This window comes from Oryzias latipes, chromosome 21, assembly GCF_002234675.1.
Source record: "Oryzias latipes chromosome 21, ASM223467v1".
In the NCBI taxonomy this organism is placed as follows: Eukaryota; Metazoa; Chordata; class Actinopteri; order Beloniformes; family Adrianichthyidae; genus Oryzias; species Oryzias latipes.
In genome coordinates this window covers 26,379,136-26,400,143 of record NC_019879.2, presented here as the reverse complement: position 1 = coordinate 26,400,143, position 21,008 = coordinate 26,379,136, and the positions used below count along the sequence as shown (strand labels likewise).

Sequence of the window (21,008 nt, the reverse complement as noted above, 5' to 3'; positions counted from 1 at the left end):
CTCTTAACCTGCTGGATGCCTTCTGGGTCACTGGGTCGCAGCAGCCAGTCTCAACTACTGCTGGGTGAAGGCGGGCTCGCAGGGTGCTCTATTTTTAATTTTTATTTTTATTTTTTTGGCAGCTGTTAATTGCTGCCATCCAAAATAAACAAACAAACAAACGTACATTCAAAGAATTGTCAAATTAACTTTAAAAGCCCAGAAGAAAATGTCTCACGAGTTATTTATGTTTGTTTAAGGTGGTATTTCAAATCAAATCAAATCAACCTTTATTTATATAGCACCTTTACAACAACACGTCACTCAAAGTGCTGTGCATAAAATACAATAAAGTTTAAAAACAAGATGACAAGACAAACAGTGCCGACAACCCCCCCCCCCACACACACACACACACACACACACACACACACCCACGCACACCATGATATAAAGAGTGATGAAATGATAGAATGTAGAGACCTGGCTTTGTCCTGAAGTGGGGAAATGATATTTTGGGGACATGTCCACATCAGTGACCCCCACCCAAGTTCACGGAGTACACTACCACAGGACCCCCCAGATCCAATCAAAAGAGTCAGAGTCAGACCCGGGAGATCCCATTGCAGCGACCCCTTTCACTGAGAAGGGTCAGTCACCGATGTGGAGGATCCCTTAGAGGAAATTTATGGTTATTTAAACTGTAAACATTCCAGCTCATCAAACTTAAAAGTTTAATACATAAGTCATCCATGCAGACTAATAATTGAACTGAAATCCATTCAAAAGTTTGACCTTCAATGGCAGCAACTTGAAACAGTGAATTTTGAAAAATGTATTGAGTTAAATAGCTTTTTTTAAATTGTATTTATTTATTTTACTTCACCCTTATTTATTTCTAAAATCTTTAGTGAATCTAACCCTTTTTTTCAGTAGTTGGTTTGGTTAAAACCCGCGCTGGCACTTTAAGCTGCACAGCCAGCCCGGAAGTGACGCCGTGATCTGCGCAGACGCCTTCGTCAACTCCGTCCTGCTTGTTTATGCTCTCCTGTCTGGTCCGGACCCCCGCCTGTCCCTGCGTCTGTGTGTCGGGATCGCCTCTGCGTTCAGTCGTGCAGCATGGCTGACGGTCCGGACGCGGACGAACCGCCCAGTATCCGGTTCCTTCCGCTCATCACCGTGTCCGACCTGCCCACATCCACCCCTGCAGGTGAGCAAGTCTGCACGAGCCGCGAGCCGCCACCAACCAACCCGTCCATCATCTGTCACCCTGATGCAGACGGCATAAGATGTTCTGACTGAACCAGAAGTACCGCAAATTCCCATAGACGTCTATAGAGAAATAAACAGCGTCTCTATAAATAAACTATTTTTTTATTTAACATGTTCCAATCTTTCTAATCCTAAATTTTTCTTTAGTGCATTCAAGTCATAAACCGACCAATCAGATCCCTCCATTAAGTTAGGCGGTGCCTTCTGGCCCCAACATCCAATGATCAAAACATTTGACTGACAGATGTCGTGCAGCCTAGGCTCTTTCATGTTTTAAATATATAAGGAAAACTCAAACTGATGTTTGGAAGTGTGCTCTGTAGGCCGCAACCTGAAGGAATGGCTTCAGGAGCAGTTCTGCGACAAACCTCTGGAGCAGGATGACATGCGGCTCCACAACGCGGCCTACGTGGGAGACCTGGACACCCTGAGGAACCTGCTGCAGGAGGACAGCTTCCGACTGTGAGACCAAACTTTAAGAAAGGCTGCAGCTCTGTGGCTGATTCAACTCATTAAAGATTAAAAAGTTGCAATCGGAAACTCTAAAAAACAAAAACAGAAGCCCAAATCATTACATCCCCACTACTGTGCTTTACAGTTGGTGATTCAGCCAAATATACGAATGCTAGAAAACTTCTTGTTCTTTTTTAGAATTATGTACAATGGGCCTAAAGTTCAAATCACATCAATAAATCTCAAAAATCCCATTGTCAATTTTTAAAATAATTTATTTGTGTATTATGGTGGAAAATAAGGTTTTGGTCACCAACAAACAAGCACGATTTCTGGCTCCCACAGACCTGTAACATCTTCTGGAAGAGGATCCTCTGTCCTCCACTCATTACCTGTATTAATAATACCAGTTTGAGCTCATTATCTATACAAAAGACACCTGTCCACAGCCTCAAACTCCACTATGGCTGAGACCAAAGAGCTGTCTAAGGACACCAGAAACTAAATTGTTGATCTGCACCAGGCTGGAAGACAGAATCTGTAACAGGTAAGCAGCTTGGTCTGAAGAAATCAATTATTAGGAAAGGAAGTCATGCAATACCACTGACAATCTTCCTCCACCTGGGGCTCCCCGCAAGATATCGCCCCATGGGGTCCAAATGATCACAAGAACAGTGAACAAAAATCCCAGAACCACACGGGGGGACCTAGTGAATGACCTGCCAAGAGCTGGGACCAAAGTAACAAAGGCTACCATCAGTAACACACTACGCCACCAGAGACTCAAACCCTGCAGTGCCAGACGTGTCCCCCTGCTGAAGCCAGTACATGTGCCGGCCCGTCTAAAGTTTGCTAGAGAGCATTTGGATGGTCCAGAAGAGGATCTGGAGAATGTCCTATGGTCAGATATAACCAAAATAGAACCTTTTGGCAAGAACTCTACTCGTCGTGTTGAAAGGAGAAAGAATGCTGAGTGTCATCCAAAGAACACCATACCTACTGTAAAGCATGGGGGTGGAAACATCATGCTTTGGGGCTGTTAGTCACCAACAGGACCAGGACGACTGATACGTGTAAAGCACACGTGTCAAACTCAAGGCTTGGGATGTGGCCCTCCATGTCATTTTATGTGTGCGGCAAGATGCTGGGGATCTTCCACCAGTCTGTGGTAGCCAGCACCCTGTTCTCCTCCGTGGTCTGCTGGGGAAGCAGCATTGCAGTCAGTGACACCAACAGACTGAACAAGCTGATCAGGAAGGCGGGTTCTGTCATTGGCTGCAAACAGGAAACATTTGAAGCAGTGATGGAGAGGAGGTCACGGAACAGACTCCTTTCAATCATGGACAACCCAGAGCATCCTCTCCACCCTGTTCTGGACAAACAGCGGAGCTCCTTCTCTAGGAGGCTCAGACAGCTCCGCTCCAAAACTGCCCGGTACCAGAAATCCTTCCTACCCGATACAATAACCCTGTACAACAACTCACTGTGCAAAAGATAACCTTTGCACATTTTTTTATTAGCTATTTATTAATTTTTTTCTATTTTGCACATTTCTTTTGCACATCTTTTTACCTGCACTGTTCTGTAAATAGCTTTTTAAATTATACTACCTTGTTTTTTGCATTTATGCTACATTTTCTTTGTTCTTTTTTTATATTATTCTTAGTCTTTTTTTTTTCCCCTCTGCTGTCAGTTGCTATGGTGACAAACAAATTTCCCACGTGTGGGATCAATAAAGTATTTCTGATTCTGATTCTAAAAATCAAACAATGTGATTTTCTGGATTTGTTTTGTTCTCATTTTGACTCCCATAGTTGAGTTTTACCTATGAGGAAAATTACAGGCTTCTCATTTATTTTTAAGTGGGAGAACCTGCACAATTAGTGGCTTACTAAACCTGTTTTCCCCCACTGTATGAAATATCTCAGACAATTCAAAAAGGAAAACAATTTAAAAAAAATGTCATTGTTTAACATTTAATTTTTTAAATCTGGAAATAACTTGAGTTTTCTAAAATATTTCATCTTTATTTAGCTTACATTTTTTGGGGTCTTTTTTAGTCATGTTTTGTTTTCTGGAATTTTTTTGCAAATTTCTAAAATGTTTTTTTTTTATATGAACAGTTTTCCTGTCGTTGTGATCCTTAATAGGTTTTGTGTTAAGTGTTGTGATTTGTACTGCGGGGACCCTTTAGTTTCAAAATATTTTACACTCTTACTGTCATTCTCCGGAGATTCCAGCTTATATTTCTGGTTTTGCTTAGCTTCGTGGTTATTAAATGTGAAGATATTTTAATGCTAACTGAAAATCATCCGTTTTTTGTGACGTTTTGAGGAAGTTTATCATTTTTATCCAACAAATTTTGACCTAAAGTTAATTTAGCCTCTACCATTTTTTCTATAGCTAACTAGACATTAAGTAACTTTAAGGTTTAAGTAACTATTTGACCCTTCTACATTTTCTTTTCCCCCCATTGCTGCCGTCAATCAAAAAGATTCACAAACAACTTGGTGAAACTTGATTCTGTTTTACCCGCTTTAATCACTGTTATCCGCCAAACAGCACTGCTAAAAGTCGAGTTTTGTTGCACTTTGATTTTATTTGTTGAAATTCTTTTACAAATCTTGAACTGGTTCCAGACGCATCAATGAGAAGTCGGTGTGGTGCTGCGGCTGCCTGCCCTGCACCCCCCTGCGGATCGCAGCGACGGCCGGACACGCTGCGTGCGTGGCCTACCTGATCGCCCAGGGAGCCGACGTGGACCTGGTTGACGTCAAAGGTCAAACGGCTCTCTATGTGGCGGTTGTTAATGGTCACTTGGACTGCGTCCGGATCCTCCTGGAAGCTGGAGCCGATCCCAACGGGAGCCGGCATCACCGCAGCACGCCGCTGTACCATGCTGCACGGGTGGGGAGGGAGGACATTCTGCAGGAGCTCATCAGGTGAGCGTCAGGAAATTTAGAGGCCCCTTTTTGTTATTTGGAAAGAAATTTGAAATTATTTCTGTGTTGCCATAGTGACTCTTGATTATCAACACTAATAGACAAAACCCTTTCAAATGCTTTAGAAAAGAGTTCTTTTAACCATCTTGTGCCCCTTTTTGTGTCTATGGGTAAACAGAGGAGCATAACATAAAAGTTCAGTTTTTTGCCGTGACTTAATAACCAAAAAAATTAATAACCAAACACCAAAAGATTGTCTCCAAACAAAATAACAAGTTTATTTACAAATTAATTAATATGAAACAATAACTTAAAAGGTGAAGCAAAAAGGCTTCAGGGTGAACCAAGGCCAAAGTAACAAACAAAACCCCAATTAACCGTAATCTGAAATCTAACCTGTGAATTAGCGATGGCCCATTTGACACGGACGCTCCGGCGCTCATTTCACCTTCGGGAAGCAGAGTGGTTCGGCACAATGTGTGTCAACTAGCGCAGATCACGTGGTTAATGACATACAAAGCGCCAAATGCATCGTTTGGTCAAACCACGGTTCAGATGTCACTGGTGTTTGAACAGTTGGGCGTGCTATTCTTTAAAAAACACAAATGAATCCCAAACATTTCCTGACCAGTTTTATTGTTTCCCCTGTTTTTGAATCAGCGTCAGTTCATTGCACTTTACCATAGTTCCTGGTGAAAAACGTACTGTGGCTCAGGAACGTTTCAACTCGGTTTCTCCTAATAAGAGAATATACTATGAACGTTATTTATAAAGAAAATACTTCTATGAATCTGTAATGGCAAGATGTTACTGCAACAGTATAGATGGCTCAGTGGAAAACGCAATGGCGTCTGCAACCAGAGGTCCTGGGTTGAAGACTAGCGTTTAACTATTTTTTGCTTTGCGTTTATTTTTTGCTTGTGATGCGTGTTTTGCTGTGCCAAGCACTTCTCACAGAAAACGTCACGTGTTGTTTTACGTTGTATTTTATTATCATTACAAACATTTTGTTTTACGTTTTTTCATCATTTCCACACTGAAGTGTTACAAGGAGCTTAGTCGAAGCATATGATATACGCCCAGGCCGCCACCAGATGCCGCTGTTCTGTGTGGTTTCAAAGCCCTGAATGGTTGGTTCATTTTTGCGGCACAATTGCATGAACCCCGTGAAAGCTTCATGGGGCTTCTATTCCCATCCCCACTGTGAATGAAAGTAAAGGGAAATCAAAGATGAAACATTAACCTCCCTACACTAACAAACAGGAGGAAACGTGAAAGAAAATGTTAGTTCACCCCCACAGCTTCACTTAAACATAGCTACACCAAACAAAAGACTACACAGAGTGGGCCTGGACACAAAACCACAAAAAACAAAAAAAAACAAAGTGCAACACAAACTACAAAACAAGTGGAGAAGAGCACCAAGCTGCAGTGGAGACAGGTTGCAGCAAATCTCCCTTCTCACAGGCTGGAGGTCCACACAGTTCTTGTAACCCTTGTGTTATCCTAAGCACTTTAACATTGGGATTTGGGTCATCTAGACCCACTAGATAGTGCGCTGAACCTTTTTTCTTCAATGATTTGTGATCTTCACTGGTGTCCATGGATTACATGAAATCTTTCCACCTTTATCCCCCTTTGTCATGGTAGGGAGAACACGTCAATGTAAGGGTGGGGTCATCTAAGATAGCACAAGGGTTAAAGGCTGCCTCCATCAGCTTAGCTCCAAAGGAAGGCACACCTTTCCAGCATCACATCTGAAACAATCAGACAAACTCACAAAGATCCACAAAAAAAAAACAAAGTCCCACTCTGATAGACATACAATACACAAAACACTGAACAAAAAGAAAAAACAAACCCAAACACGGCCACTGCCGTTACAACTCTCTTCACTTTTGACAATGTTTGTTTAATGAGTCTATAATTTTAATTTTTTAGAAGAGGGTTGCTTTGACCTTTCACCTCTTCCAAAGAAACCTCCAATTATTCCAGAACAGAATTTCTCATTCCAGAACTTTCACACTTTAACAAATACATTAGAAAATAAACTCACCAAGTAAATAATTAATCAGCTATGAGCCACGGAACTGCCAACATATTTTATTCAAATATAAAATAACAGTTATAATAAAAATAAAAAAACGCGTATGAAACCTTTTTTGGTGTGTTTCTTGTTTGTAGATTTAACGCTGACGTTGACATGGACCACCAGCTGGGCCCCCGTCTCATCCTAAGCGCTCGAACCCTCAACACGCTGGTGGTGTGTCCGCTCTACATCAGCGCCGCCTACCACCACCTCCAGTGTTTCAGAGTGCTGCTCCGAGCCGGCGCGCAGCCCGACTTCAACTACACGGGACCCGTCTGCCACGAGGCTCTGGCGCGGGGCCTGGCCTCCTGCCTGCTGGACGCGGTGCTGCGACACGGATGTGACGTGGCCTTCGTCCACCTGCTGCTGGACCACGGGGCTAACCCCGCTTTCGTGTCCTGGGGCGAGTCTGAACTCCAGGCTCCAAATCGAAGGAAAGTTGAACCAGAGGCACTAAAGGTTTTCCTGGAGGCAAAAAGTGAGTGACTAAAATAAAAAGTTTGCCAATAACAGCTACTTAAACGTTTGTTCATTTTAATGTCATATTTCATAAATTTGGTTTTATTTGTAAGTCAAACATAACCAAGATCTGTAAAGACTAGGGGTGTAACGATGAATCCATTTCAATCCAGATCGATGAATTGACTCAACCTAAACCATGAAAAAAATCACTTCAAAATGAGATCAATCGATAATCTGTATCAGAAAATACCATTTGGATGTGAACATGGTAGGTTTATATTACTATAAACGTAAAAACAACCAATTGTTTTGAATTGAATTAGCAAAGTCATGTGACCATACAGTGTGCTGGAATGTTCTAATAATTTGGATTATTTTGATGTGGAAAAAGAACAGTGGCTGAACTTTAGGAAACTGAAATGACGTTCATTCTTGTTTACTTGTTTGTACACGTATTTAATTTTCCCTTGCTCAGGCCTGCACAATAAATCACAAACGTTTGTTATCGCGATACCAAGCTGTGCTACATGCATATCGCAAAAGTCGGCAAATATTGCAATCAATGGTCACCTAAAGAATCTTATGGCAGCTTGAAGTACTTAAATGGAATTAATCCCTGCTTGCAGTGGTCAGCGCTTCTTGCCTCACAGCAAGAAGGTTCCTGGTTCAAATCCCGGCTGGGGAACCTGTTTGCATGCTCTCCTCGTGCATGTCAGGGTTTTCTCTGGGGGAGTCCCACCTTCCATGCACACCCATCCCACCCCTCCCTTCATAGGTGAATTGGTGACTCTAAATTGTCCCTAGGTGTGTATGTGAGAGTGTGCATGGCTGTGAGATTGTGGCCCTGCGACCGACCGGGTTAAGCTGTCATTGTTAACCCTTGTGCTATCCTATGGGGTCCAGATGACCCGATCCCTACATTGACGTTTTCTCCCGACCATGACAAAGGTGGATAAAGGTGAAGAGGATTTTATATAATCCATGGACACCAGTGAAGATCACAAATCATTGAAGAAAAAAGGTTCAGAGCACTGTCTAGTGGATCTAGATAACCCAACTCCCAATGTTAATGTGCCTAGGATAGCACAAGGGTTAAGCCAGCATGTGTGCTCTGTAGAAAACACCGATGAAAACAGGAGGAGTCCATAATCTGTCTTCTTGTCCCGTCAGGAAACCCTCGTAGACTGGTACATCTGTGCCGCATCAGGATCCGCAGAACGATGGGCAAAAAACGTCTTAACTGCATATCCTCACTGCCAGTACCAGATCCCATCAAGAACTTCCTGCTCCACCAAAACTGACCCAAACTGTGGCTTTCCTCATCTTGTGAAGCGGTCATCCTCAGTGAGTCCCAAACAGCGCTCCCGGTGTTCAGATGTTAGCACGCCATCCTTTTGCCTGATTTGCTTCTTTCTAAAGAAGCTGTTCTCAAACGGTGAACCTCTGTCTGCGTCCTACAGTGGATTATTGCCTTGTGATCCCCTAAATCCTCAAGATGTCTCCTGGTATTTTTAAATTTAACAGGCAGAATAAATGTCTTCTGATGGAAAAAAAAGACTTATAAATATATACATAGATATATATAGATATCTATAGATATAGATAGATATTTGAATGTTAATTTATGGGGGGTAGATGTACTGAAACATGTTATTGAATGTCTCCTGAGTGTTTATACTGATAAATAGATCATATCCACAGATGTTGCAGGTTTCTTTGGATACAAAGAAAGCTCTTGTGTTCTTCTGCAGCCTTCAGTCTTTTTTTAATTTTGGTTTCCTTGAAAGAACAACTCTCCACATTTGGACAAAACACTGCAGTTTGAAAGTGATGCAATATGTTGATTCTATTTTATTCTGTTGCTCTGACAATCTAGGTAATACCTTGTTAATAAGTTGTGATTTTAATTTAAAAAAAGACAGAATTTAGGGCGTTTTGTTTTCAATAACCAGAATGATGCCTTCTCAGTGATGCTATTGCACTTAATGTTTCTTGTGTGTGCACGGCGTATACAAAATGAAAGTACTTTTCAAAGATGTACAACTATAAATGTGTTTTTGTTTCTTTGTTTTCTACATTTCACTGTAATTTGCTTACATTAAATGTAATCAGGAGAATCTCTCCAAGTTCTCTTGTTCTTTGATCTGTTTGTGATTTTCCCCAATTCAGAATATTTAGCAAATACAGTGATACCTCACTGCATCACAGTTCACAAGACTCAAAAAATGTTCCTGTCTCTATTAGTGTTTACAGTGTGATCCTACTCTGTGGATTTCACCTATCGCAGGCTATTTTTGAATCCATCCATCCATCCATCTTCCTGCGCTTATCCGGGTCGCGGGGGCAGCAGTCTGTGCAGAGATGCTTAGACTTCCTTTGCCTCAGCCACTTCCTCCAGCTCCTCTGGGGGGACCCCGAGGCTTTCCCAGGCCAGCCGAGAGACGTAGTAGTAGCTGGAACACCTCTCCAGGGAGGCGTCCAGGAGGCATCCGGACTAGATGCCCGAGCCACCTCAACTGGCTCCTTTCGATGTGGAGGAGAAGCGGTTCTACTCTGAGCTCTCCGCGGGAGACCACGTTAAGGTGGCAGTTCACGGGGGAGTGTTATTTTTTTTTTTATGTAAAAAAAAAAAAAGGTTAAATGGTGTATACTTATATAGCACCATAGCCAAAGCACTTTTCTGTCAAAGTACCATTCACACAATGATGTCGGGTCCGCATTTCTGGTTTTGACTTTTATTTTTAATTATGCTACAGAATTGCTTCCATAGAGTGTCTTCCCCAAGGGCACTTAGACACATGGGCGGGCTGGGAGGGAACCGAACCTGCAGTCTTTCAAACAGAGGTCAACCACCCTACCTCTACACCTCACTCACACCACGAGGGAACACTGGAACACTGTACAGAGAAATCAGTAAGACCTAAATTGGTATCTTACAGCCCTGCAATGGACTGGCGACGTGTTCAGGGTGTCCCCGGCTTTGGCCAACCCTCCGGGTATAGAAAAAGAAAGGAATGGGTGCATGTCTCAGACATGCATCTATGTATCCTTCAGTGATTGGAGATTGTGGTCGATTACCTATCTTTGCAGTGGTAAAGACGATGGTTGCATTGGAGAAGATCACCAACGTCTTTGGTTATTTCAAGAAATGTTAACCCCCCAACCTAGCAATGTTCTTTCTGCACTTGATCTCTAGGGTGATAGTGAATTCCAACAGTGCCAAGACTCAGAGGTCACTGGAGTTTCTTAAACTGACTTTTAACACTCTACAGTTCATTTAGAGCCTTACGATTGTCGCTGGGTGACTGCGAGACTGAGGGGCTGGGTTATTCCTGAAATCCAATCATCTTCTCTGATTTTGTAGACTTGAGGTTAGGGTTTTTGGTGCCAAGTGTCAAACAAGCTTGGATTTATGCATGTTCAGTTGGACTTGTTTTTTGTAGAACACCAAAGACATAAGATGCTTTTGAGAAAACACTATAATTTTAGCAACTTTGAAAAACATATGAACATCCAAAAACTGTCCCCTGAAACCCTTTAGAGCCTCTGAGGTCACCGGGACATCAAGTAAAACTTTTAAGAGGGTAAAACCATCTAATAAAAGTTGAGACAGTAAAAAAATAAAACAACATCCGGACATAACTTAACCATGAAAGTGTGAGAACACGAGTGGTGACTGGATACTGAAAATTGCCTTTGGCAGAAACAGATCAGACCCAGAGGAGAATGCCCAGCCTGGGAACTCGGGGTGAAAGCAGCAGGGAGCACAACGTAAACATCAAGCCCCTCAAAGATCTGCTGTTCCAAAGGAAATTCATGTCACATCGTCATGACTAACACTGAGGTTATGGTCACAATCTTAGACACTTGATCTGGTAATTGAGGACATTTTAGCCAATATAAAAAACATTGTAAGAGCTGACAATAGAATAAAAAATTGTTTTTCCAACCACAGAGTCATATAAAGATGAATTACTGCTATTTAAAGAGACAACCACAGCAGCTCAGAAGTTAAACCCTTGTGCTATCCTAGGCACTTTAACATTGGGAGTTGGGTCATTTAGACCCACTAGACAGTGCTCTGAACCTTTTTTCTTCAATGATTTGTGATCTTCACTGGTGTCCATGGATTACATGAAATCTTTCCACCTTTATCCCCCTTTGTCATGGTAGGGAGAACACGTCAATGTAAGGGTGGGGTCATCTAAGATAGCACAAGGGTTAAAGGCTGCCTCCATCAGCTTAGCTCCAAAGGAAGGCACACCTTTCCAGCATCACATCTGAAACAATCAGACAAACTCACAAAGATCCACAAAAAAAAAACAAAGTCCCACTCTGATAGACATACAATACACAAAACACTGAACAAAAAGAAAAAACAAACCCAAACACGGCCACTGCCGTTACAACTCTCTTCACTTTTGACAATGTTTGTTTAATGAGTCTATAATTTTAATTTTTTAGAAGAGGGTTGCTTTGACCTTTCACCTCTTCCAAAGAAACCTCCAATTATTCCAGAACAGAATTTCTCATTCCAGAACTTTCACACTTTAACAAATACATTAGAAAATAAACTCACCAAGTAAATAATTAATCAGCTATGAGCCACGGAACTGCCAACATATTTTATTCAAATATAAAATAACAGTTATAATAAAAATAAAAAAACGCGTATGAAACCTTTTTTGGTGTGTTTCTTGTTTGTAGATTTAACGCTGACGTTGACATGGACCACCAGCTGGGCCCCCGTCTCATCCTAAGCGCTCGAACCCTCAACACGCTGGTGGTGTGTCCGCTCTACATCAGCGCCGCCTACCACCACCTCCAGTGTTTCAGAGTGCTGCTCCGAGCCGGCGCGCAGCCCGACTTCAACTACACGGGACCCGTCTGCCACGAGGCTCTGGCGCGGGGCCTGGCCTCCTGCCTGCTGGACGCGGTGCTGCGACACGGATGTGACGTGGCCTTCGTCCACCTGCTGCTGGACCACGGGGCTAACCCCGCTTTCGTGTCCTGGGGCGAGTCTGAACTCCAGGCTCCAAATCGAAGGAAAGTTGAACCAGAGGCACTAAAGGTTTTCCTGGAGGCAAAAAGTGAGTGACTAAAATAAAAAGTTTGCCAATAACAGCTACTTAAACGTTTGTTCATTTTAATGTCATATTTCATAAATTTGGTTTTATTTGTAAGTCAAACATAACCAAGATCTGTAAAGACTAGGGGTGTAACGATGAATCCATTTCAATCCAGATCGATGAATTGACTCAACCTAAACCATGAAAAAAATCACTTCAAAATGAGATCAATCGATAATCTGTATCAGAAAATACCATTTGGATGTGAACATGGTAGGTTTATATTACTATAAACGTAAAAACAACCAATTGTTTTGAATTGAATTAGCAAAGTCATGTGACCATACAGTGTGCTGGAATGTTCTAATAATTTGGATTATTTTGATGTGGAAAAAGAACAGTGGCTGAACTTTAGGAAACTGAAATGACGTTCATTCTTGTTTACTTGTTTGTACACGTATTTAATTTTCCCTTGCTCAGGCCTGCACAATAAATCACAAACGTTTGTTATCGCGATACCAAGCTGTGCTACATGCATATCGCAAAAGTCGGCAAATATTGCAATCAATGGTCACCTAAAGAATCTTATGGCAGCTTGAAGTACTTAAATGGAATTAATCCCTGCTTGCAGTGGTCAGCGCTTCTTGCCTCACAGCAAGAAGGTTCCTGGTTCAAATCCCGGCTGGGGAACCTGTTTGCATGCTCTCCTCGTGCATGTCAGGGTTTTCTCTGGGGGAGTCCCACCTTCCATGCACACCCATCCCACCCCTCCCTTCATAGGTGAATTGGTGACTCTAAATTGTCCCTAGGTGTGTATGTGAGAGTGTGCATGGCTGTGAGATTGTGGCCCTGCGACCGACCGGGTTAAGCTGTCATTGTTAACCCTTGTGCTATCCTATGGGGTCCAGATGACCCGATCCCTACATTGACGTTTTCTCCCGACCATGACAAAGGTGGATAAAGGTGAAGAGGATTTTATATAATCCATGGACACCAGTGAAGATCACAAATCATTGAAGAAAAAAGGTTCAGAGCACTGTCTAGTGGATCTAGATAACCCAACTCCCAATGTTAATGTGCCTAGGATAGCACAAGGGTTAAGCCAGCATGTGTGCTCTGTAGAAAACACCGATGAAAACAGGAGGAGTCCATAATCTGTCTTCTTGTCCCGTCAGGAAACCCTCGTAGACTGGTACATCTGTGCCGCATCAGGATCCGCAGAACGATGGGCAAAAAACGTCTTAACTGCATATCCTCACTGCCAGTACCAGATCCCATCAAGAACTTCCTGCTCCACCAAAACTGACCCAAACTGTGGCTTTCCTCATCTTGTGAAGCGGTCATCCTCAGTGAGTCCCAAACAGCGCTCCCGGTGTTCAGATGTTAGCACGCCATCCTTTTGCCTGATTTGCTTCTTTCTAAAGAAGCTGTTCTCAAACGGTGAACCTCTGTCTGCGTCCTACAGTGGATTATTGCCTTGTGATCCCCTAAATCCTCAAGATGTCTCCTGGTATTTTTAAATTTAACAGGCAGAATAAATGTCTTCTGATGGAAAAAAAAGACTTATAAATATATACATAGATATATATAGATATCTATAGATATAGATAGATATTTGAATGTTAATTTATGGGGGGTAGATGTACTGAAACATGTTATTGAATGTCTCCTGAGTGTTTATACTGATAAATAGATCATATCCACAGATGTTGCAGGTTTCTTTGGATACAAAGAAAGCTCTTGTGTTCTTCTGCAGCCTTCAGTCTTTTTTTAATTTTGGTTTCCTTGAAAGAACAACTCTCCACATTTGGACAAAACACTGCAGTTTGAAAGTGATGCAATATGTTGATTCTATTTTATTCTGTTGCTCTGACAATCTAGGTAATACCTTGTTAATAAGTTGTGATTTTAATTTAAAAAAAGACAGAATTTAGGGCGTTTTGTTTTCAATAACCAGAATGATGCCTTCTCAGTGATGCTATTGCACTTAATGTTTCTTGTGTGTGCACGGCGTATACAAAATGAAAGTACTTTTCAAAGATGTACAACTATAAATGTGTTTTTGTTTCTTTGTTTTCTACATTTCACTGTAATTTGCTTACATTAAATGTAATCAGGAGAATCTCTCCAAGTTCTCTTGTTCTTTGATCTGTTTGTGATTTTCCCCAATTCAGAATATTTAGCAAATACAGTGATACCTCACTGCATCACAGTTCACAAGACTCAAAAAATGTTCCTGTCTCTATTAGTGTTTACAGTGTGATCCTACTCTGTGGATTTCACCTATCGCAGGCTATTTTTGAATCCATCCATCCATCCATCTTCCTGCGCTTATCCGGGTCGCGGGGGCAGCAGTCTGTGCAGAGATGCTTAGACTTCCTTTGCCTCAGCCACTTCCTCCAGCTCCTCTGGGGGGACCCCGAGGCTTTCCCAGGCCAGCCGAGAGACGTAGTAGTAGCTGGAACACCTCTCCAGGGAGGCGTCCAGGAGGCATCCGGACTAGATGCCCGAGCCACCTCAACTGGCTCCTTTCGATGTGGAGGAGAAGCGGTTCTACTCTGAGCTCTCCGCGGGAGACCACGTTAAGGTGGCAGTTCACGGGGGAGTGTTATTTTTTTTTTTATGTAAAAAAAAAAAAAGGTTAAATGGTGTATACTTATATAGCACCATAGCCAAAGCACTTTTCTGTCAAAGTACCATTCACACAATGATGTCGGGTCCGCATTTCTGGTTTTGACTTTTATTTTTAATTATGCTACAGAATTGCTTCCATAGAGTGTCTTCCCCAAGGGCACTTAGACACATGGGCGGGCTGGGAGGGAACCGAACCTGCAGTCTTTCAAACAGAGGTCAACCACCCTACCTCTACACCTCACTCACACCACGAGGGAACACTGGAACACTGTACAGAGAAATCAGTAAGACCTAAATTGGTATCTTACAGCCCTGCAATGGACTGGCGACGTGTTCAGGGTGTCCCCGGCTTTGGCCAACCCTCCGGGTATAGAAAAAGAAAGGAATGGGTGCATGTCTCAGACATGCATCTATGTATCCTTCAGTGATTGGAGATTGTGGTCGATTACCTATCTTTGCAGTGGTAAAGACGATGGTTGCATTGGAGAAGATCACCAACGTCTTTGGTTATTTCAAGAAATGTTAACCCCCCAACCTAGCAATGTTCTTTCTGCACTTGATCTCTAGGGTGATAGTGAATTCCAACAGTGCCAAGACTCAGAGGTCACTGGAGTTTCTTAAACTGACTTTTAACACTCTACAGTTCATTTAGAGCCTTACGATTGTCGCTGGGTGACTGCGAGACTGAGGGGCTGGGTTATTCCTGAAATCCAATCATCTTCTCTGATTTTGTAGACTTGAGGTTAGGGTTTTTGGTGCCAAGTGTCAAACAAGCTTGGATTTATGCATGTTCAGTTGGACTTGTTTTTTGTAGAACACCAAAGACATAAGATGCTTTTGAGAAAACACTATAATTTTAGCAACTTTGAAAAACATATGAACATCCAAAAACTGTCCCCTGAAACCCTTTAGAGCCTCTGAGGTCACCGGGACATCAAGTAAAACTTTTAAGAGGGTAAAACCATCTAATAAAAGTTGAGACAGTAAAAAAATAAAACAACATCCGGACATAACTTAACCATGAAAGTGTGAGAACACGAGTGGTGACTGGATACTGAAAATTGCCTTTGGCAGAAACAGATCAGACCCAGAGGAGAATGCCCAGCCTGGGAACTCGGGGTGAAAGCAGCAGGGAGCACAACGTAAACATCAAGCCCCTCAAAGATCTGCTGTTCCAAAGGAAATTCATGTCACATCGTCATGACTAACACTGAGGTTATGGTCACAATCTTAGACACTTGATCTGGTAATTGAGGACATTTTAGCCAATATAAAAAACATTGTAAGAGCTGACAATAGAATAAAAAATTGTTTTTCCAACCACAGAGTCATATAAAGATGAATTACTGCTATTTAAAGAGACAACCACAGCAGCTCAGAAGTTAAACCCTTGTGCTATCCTAGGCACTTTAACATTGGGAGTTGGGTCATTTAGACCCACTAGACAGTGCTCTGAACCTTTTTTCTTCAATGATTTGTGATCTTCACTGGTGTCCATGGATTACATGAAATCTTTCCACCTTTATCCACCTTTGTCATGGTAGGGAGAACACGTCAATGTAAGGGTGGGGTCATCTAAGATAGCACAAGGTTTAAAAAGTCATGTGGTTGGCATCTCCCGTGTTATATCCTATGCAATGTGGAGTTGTATGTCAGTGATGTATGCAGCAAGTTAATTCTAGATTTCTTTGTCAAGTAGTTCTTAAAGGGAAACTTGAAGAAAATGTTTGTTTTAAAGCTTTGTTGGGTCCACCAAACAAATTATAGACTCCCCACAATACTTTTTGACAGCCGGCTGCAAATACATTCATATTTGGTGTAAAATCGGACTCTTCGACATTGAAGTTATTTAGAACATCTGAGACTTGCCTCCAGTGGTCTTTAGAGGTACAGCAACTCTTGGTATTTCTTTTTTTTTTTTTTTTTTTTTTTTTTTAACTTGTCCTGTCCAACAGCTAGGCAAACAGATGAGAGCTGAGGGCCTCTTGTGTTGGACATATTTTATTCTAACAAGAGGGGTTATTCATCTTCAGACAAACCAAAGGTATGTCTGAATAAACCCCTTTTGTAATTGAGGCCAAACTTTATTAATTTCAATCATGTTTGAAAATCTTTGGTGTTGGACCGGACGGAAAAGGAAAGAGGGGAACAAGAGAGAGGGACGTTAGAGAGAGGGGGGGGTAGGAGGGTGATAATAGGAGGGGAAGGGGGGTAAGACCATGAAGCAGCATAGAGCAGGCAGGTTTACTGGTTGTTTATCGTTACGGTACGGTTCAAATGTAGTACAAAAAGGGCGGGGCCTGTTCACACACACTCAAATATTATCAACACACCTGCTAGCCGCAGAAATGTCCACATGTCAACATGCACACAAAACAGATAGTGTTCACGAACGCATACTTATGCCTTTAAACCAACTAGTGTGAAATCTTTCATTCATTCAATCATGCAAACTATTAGTGCAAAGGTGAGCTAACACCTGTGCTCAGGTGAGTGTTTATGTTCTTCTAAAAAGGATGGTGGAATGTGAAAAGAAGGAGGAGGAGCGCCCAGCCACCCCCACACCCATACCCCCGCCGCAGCAGCAGCGGCAGCCGGAATTCCCCCAGCGCCACACGGGAACAGGCAGGGAACAACCGCCCCCCGGGCGACCAAGACCGCCACCCAGGCCAGGGCCAGCAGGACCGCCGCGAGGCCCCCAGAGCCAGAGAGCAGGGAGGCGCAGAGGGAAAGAGAGCGCCGCCCCAGCCCAGCCAGGAAAGCAGCCCCCCGCCGCGCCGGAAGAGCCCAACGCAGGGCCCCACCGGAGAGGGACGCCCACAGCCCCAGACGAGCACCCCACCACCACCCAGGAGTTCCGGGCATCCCCCCGCCCCGACCCCAGGTACGAGCCAGGACCCCCCAAGGGAGACCCGCTCCGCACTCCAGGCAGCCACCCACCCGGCCCACGGTTGGTCCAGGTAGGAGCAAGGCAGGGGCCCGCCGCCCCCGCCCAGGAGGGGGGAACCCCGGGGAAAAAAGGGCGGCCCATAAGGGATGTTATAAATATGGCCCGACCAGGCTCGGCCATGTTGGAAGTTTGGCGGGGCCCAGCGCCCAGGGGCAAGGACCAGGACCCACCCCCCAGGGACACGAACACCCCCGGCTCAGGTGTAATATGAACCCCCCCACCGTGCGGAGAGAGCACCGCCGGGCCCAGGGAGCCGGCACCCAAGGGACACGGCCGCCATCGCCAAGGGGCCCGCACCCCCCACCAGGGACGGGGTAGGGGACAGATGGACCCAGGTCCCACCTTCCTTGTAAAATGTGTGTGCGTGTATGGGTGTTTGAGAGGGTGTTTGTGTGCATGTGTGTGTGTTTATGTTTGAATGTATATATTGAAGGGGGAGGGGTGTGTGTACTAAGGGGGGTGCAGTTAAAATTGGCGAGTAGGGCACTAAGGGGACATCTCCTGATTACTCACAGTGATGTCCCCTCACCCTCCACACCAAGGGGCCCTAAATGTCTAAGGTGCGGTTAAAATTGGCGGGTAGGGTGCCAGGAGGACATCTGCTGCTTGCTGGCAGTGATGTCCAAGCACCCCCCCTACCAAGGACCCTACGTGTCTAAGGTGCAAATAAAACCGAAAGAGGGGGGGCCCACTCCATACGGCAACCATAGGAGGGGGGCCACTCCCAAGTAGCCCCCCCCCCAAGGCGCATCGCAGGCTAAACCCCCCACCCCCTCACCCTAATATGAGGTTATATAAGGAAGGGGGTAAGTTGGGGACAGCTGGTAGACTGTCCCCCGGTGGTCAAACAGCCGTCCCCCAGCCCACCCCCAGCAAAGGGGCCAGGGCCACCCAGCCCAGGGGCCCACCCCCGGAGGCGCCGACACCCCAGGCCCGGCACCACCCACCCCACACAGAGAGAGAGGAGCCAGAAAGCGTCGCCCCCCCCCGGAGCAAGCCCAGGCCCCCACCCCCAGACGCCGGCCCTAGAAGAGCTCTGGTCAGGCCTCGACGGGACCGAGGAGGCCAACCGGCCGAGGCAACCACTGATTGCCTCAGCGGAGACCCCGACCCGCTAGCCCCCCCGACCCGTACTAATAATGGGCCCCCCCTCACCCCCAGAACGCCCCCCCACAGGACAGGGCCGACAAGCCCCCCACCCCACCCCACCCCAGACCCCGCAGCCGAAGCGGGTGACACCCAGAGCGACCGGGGGCCCCGAGAGGGTTGTCCCGTCCCGCCCCAGAGCCAGGGAAGGGCCGATCCCAGCCCCAGGTGCAGATGGGCAGCCCATCCGGCGCCGCTGGGCCCCCCCCACCCGAGCAGGGCCCCCCGCCAACCCCCCCCAGCACAGGCAAAGGGACCACCCCCCCAAGCCAAGCCAGACCACCACCCCACCCCCCCACCACGCACCCCCACACCCAAGCCCAGAGGACCACGCAGCGCCCCAGCCCGCCCCACCCAGGCACCGGACCCGACCCCCCGACCAACGGAGCCCCCCACCGCCCCCGCCAGGCACCGGAAGCCCCGACCCCCACCCCAAACCACGGCAGAAGGGCAAGGAGCAGCGACGACCAAGCCCTCCACCCCCTAAGTCATGGAGTCAACCACAGGAGACCAGAGAGACTGAATTCTTTCAAAGTTACTTGAGCTTTGGGCTGACATTTTTTCCAAGCTGATATGATCAAACAGCAGATTTCTGTGTTGACTTATGTTTATATTTTTCTTGTTTTTCCAATTTATTAAAATAGTTTTTTTGGCAATACAAAGAGTTATGAAAATGATAGATGCTAATCCTTCTTCTATATCGATGGCACTCATGTCACCAAGCACACAAAGTGACGGTGAGGCAGTGATTGAAACCTTAAGCCAGACTGATAAATCGGCACATACCTGCTGCCAGAGAGCCCTGACAGGAGTGCAGAACCACAGTGCGTGCATGTAGCTGTCGGGTAGATTATTATCACAGTGCTCGCAAATGTCTGAGTTACTGAGACCCATCTTGAACATCCTCTGTCCAGTGTAGTAAATTCTGTGAAGAGTTTTGAGATGGATTAGCTGCAGATTTGGACTTTTTGTCAGTTTAAAGGTGTTTAGACAAAGTTCTGACCAGAAGCTTTCATCTGTGCTGATGCTCAAATCTGCATCCCATTTTTTTGTTGGAAGGGCAATATTGTTATCTAAATTACATAAAAGTTTGTATATTTTGGAGAGAGTTCTATTCATTGAAAAATTAATCAGAGTGGTAACTACATCTGGTAGCTTTAAATCGTCGTCTTTAATTTTATACTTTTTAGTAATACTTGATTTAAGTTGCTGATATTCCAAGAAGTTATTTATTCCATGTTTGTCTTGAAGTTCCTGGGGGGTTATGAATCTTCTATCAATAATTACGTGCTCTAGTTGTTTTATGCCCCCTGCTTGCCAAGCTGGGAAGTGAATCATTTTTTTGTTAATAAGGATGTCCGGGTTGTTCCAGATGGGTGTCATTTTGCACGGTTGAATTGATGATTTTGATATTTTGAGAAATTCCCACCAGGCTGTTAAGGTGGCATTTATATTAATGCTTTTGAAACAATCCTGTTTTTTAACTGTTTGGCTAATAAATGGTAGCTGTGACAGGTTGATCTTTCCACATAACACCTGTTCCAAGTCTAACCATGAGTTGGTTTCTGGATTATTTTTTAACCATTTTAAGATATATTGTAATCTATTTGCAAGAAAGTATTTGTGGAAATTAGGTAGTTCTAATCCTCCACAGCTTTTTGCAGATTTTAAAGTTTTTAGACTAATTCTTGCAGGTTTGTTGTTCCATAGAAAGCTTGATATGGATGAGTCTAATGTTTTGAACCATTTTAATGGCGGTTGTGTGGGAATCATTGAGAAGAGATAATTAACTTTGGGTAAGATTTTCATTTTAACCGTGGCTACCTTGCCCATAAGGGACAGAGGCAGGTTGGTCCAGCGTGTTAGATCGTCCTGTATGCTTTTCAGTAATGGGGTGTGGTTTAGCTGCACCAGTTCTGATAGTTTGGGGGAAAAGTAGATACCCAGATATTTGATATTTCCTGTTTTAACTGGAATTGTGAGTCTTTGTTCCATATTCCTGTTGAGTGGTA

General features: G+C 44.3%; 2 protein-coding genes across 2 annotated transcripts; both read left to right on the top strand.

Annotated features, from left to right (window-relative positions):
* Window positions 1-972: 972 nt before the first annotated feature.
* LOC101164604 (ankyrin repeat and SOCS box protein 1) lies at window positions 973-9,323 on the top strand. Its single transcript, XM_004082011.4, has 5 exons — window positions 973-1,189; window positions 1,575-1,713; window positions 4,344-4,646; window positions 6,831-7,213; window positions 8,368-9,323. The coding sequence occupies exons 1-5, from the start codon at window positions 1,099-1,101 to the stop codon at window positions 8,496-8,498; spliced, it is 1,047 nt and encodes a 348-aa protein (XP_004082059.1). The 5' UTR covers window positions 973-1,098; the 3' UTR covers window positions 8,499-9,323.
* A 2,547-nt stretch (window positions 9,324-11,870) lies between these two features.
* LOC111946789 (ankyrin repeat and SOCS box protein 1-like) lies at window positions 11,871-14,397 on the top strand. Its single transcript, XM_023951125.1, has 2 exons — window positions 11,871-12,287; window positions 13,442-14,397. Exons 1-2 carry the CDS (start codon window positions 11,924-11,926, stop codon window positions 13,570-13,572), a joined length of 495 nt encoding a protein of 164 aa, XP_023806893.1. The 5' UTR covers window positions 11,871-11,923; the 3' UTR covers window positions 13,573-14,397.
* Window positions 14,398-21,008: the final 6,611 nt, after the last annotated feature.

Bases quoted from the DNA above. Each gene is read 5' to 3' on its own strand.
- LOC101164604 (XM_004082011.4), top strand. From the start codon at position 1,099: ATGGCTGACGGTCCGGACGCGGACGAACCGCCCAGTATCCGGTTCCTT. The intron at 1,190-1,574 runs GTGAGCAAGTCT...TGTGCTCTGTAG, and splicing joins GCCCACATCCACCCCTGCAG to GCCGCAACCTGAAGGAATGG. The intron at 7,214-8,367 runs GTGAGTGACTAA...TTGTCCCGTCAG, and splicing joins GGTTTTCCTGGAGGCAAAAA to GAAACCCTCGTAGACTGGTA.
- LOC111946789 (XM_023951125.1), top strand. From the start codon at position 11,924: ATGGACCACCAGCTGGGCCCCCGTCTCATCCTAAGCGCTCGAACCCTC. The intron at 12,288-13,441 runs GTGAGTGACTAA...TTGTCCCGTCAG, and splicing joins GGTTTTCCTGGAGGCAAAAA to GAAACCCTCGTAGACTGGTA.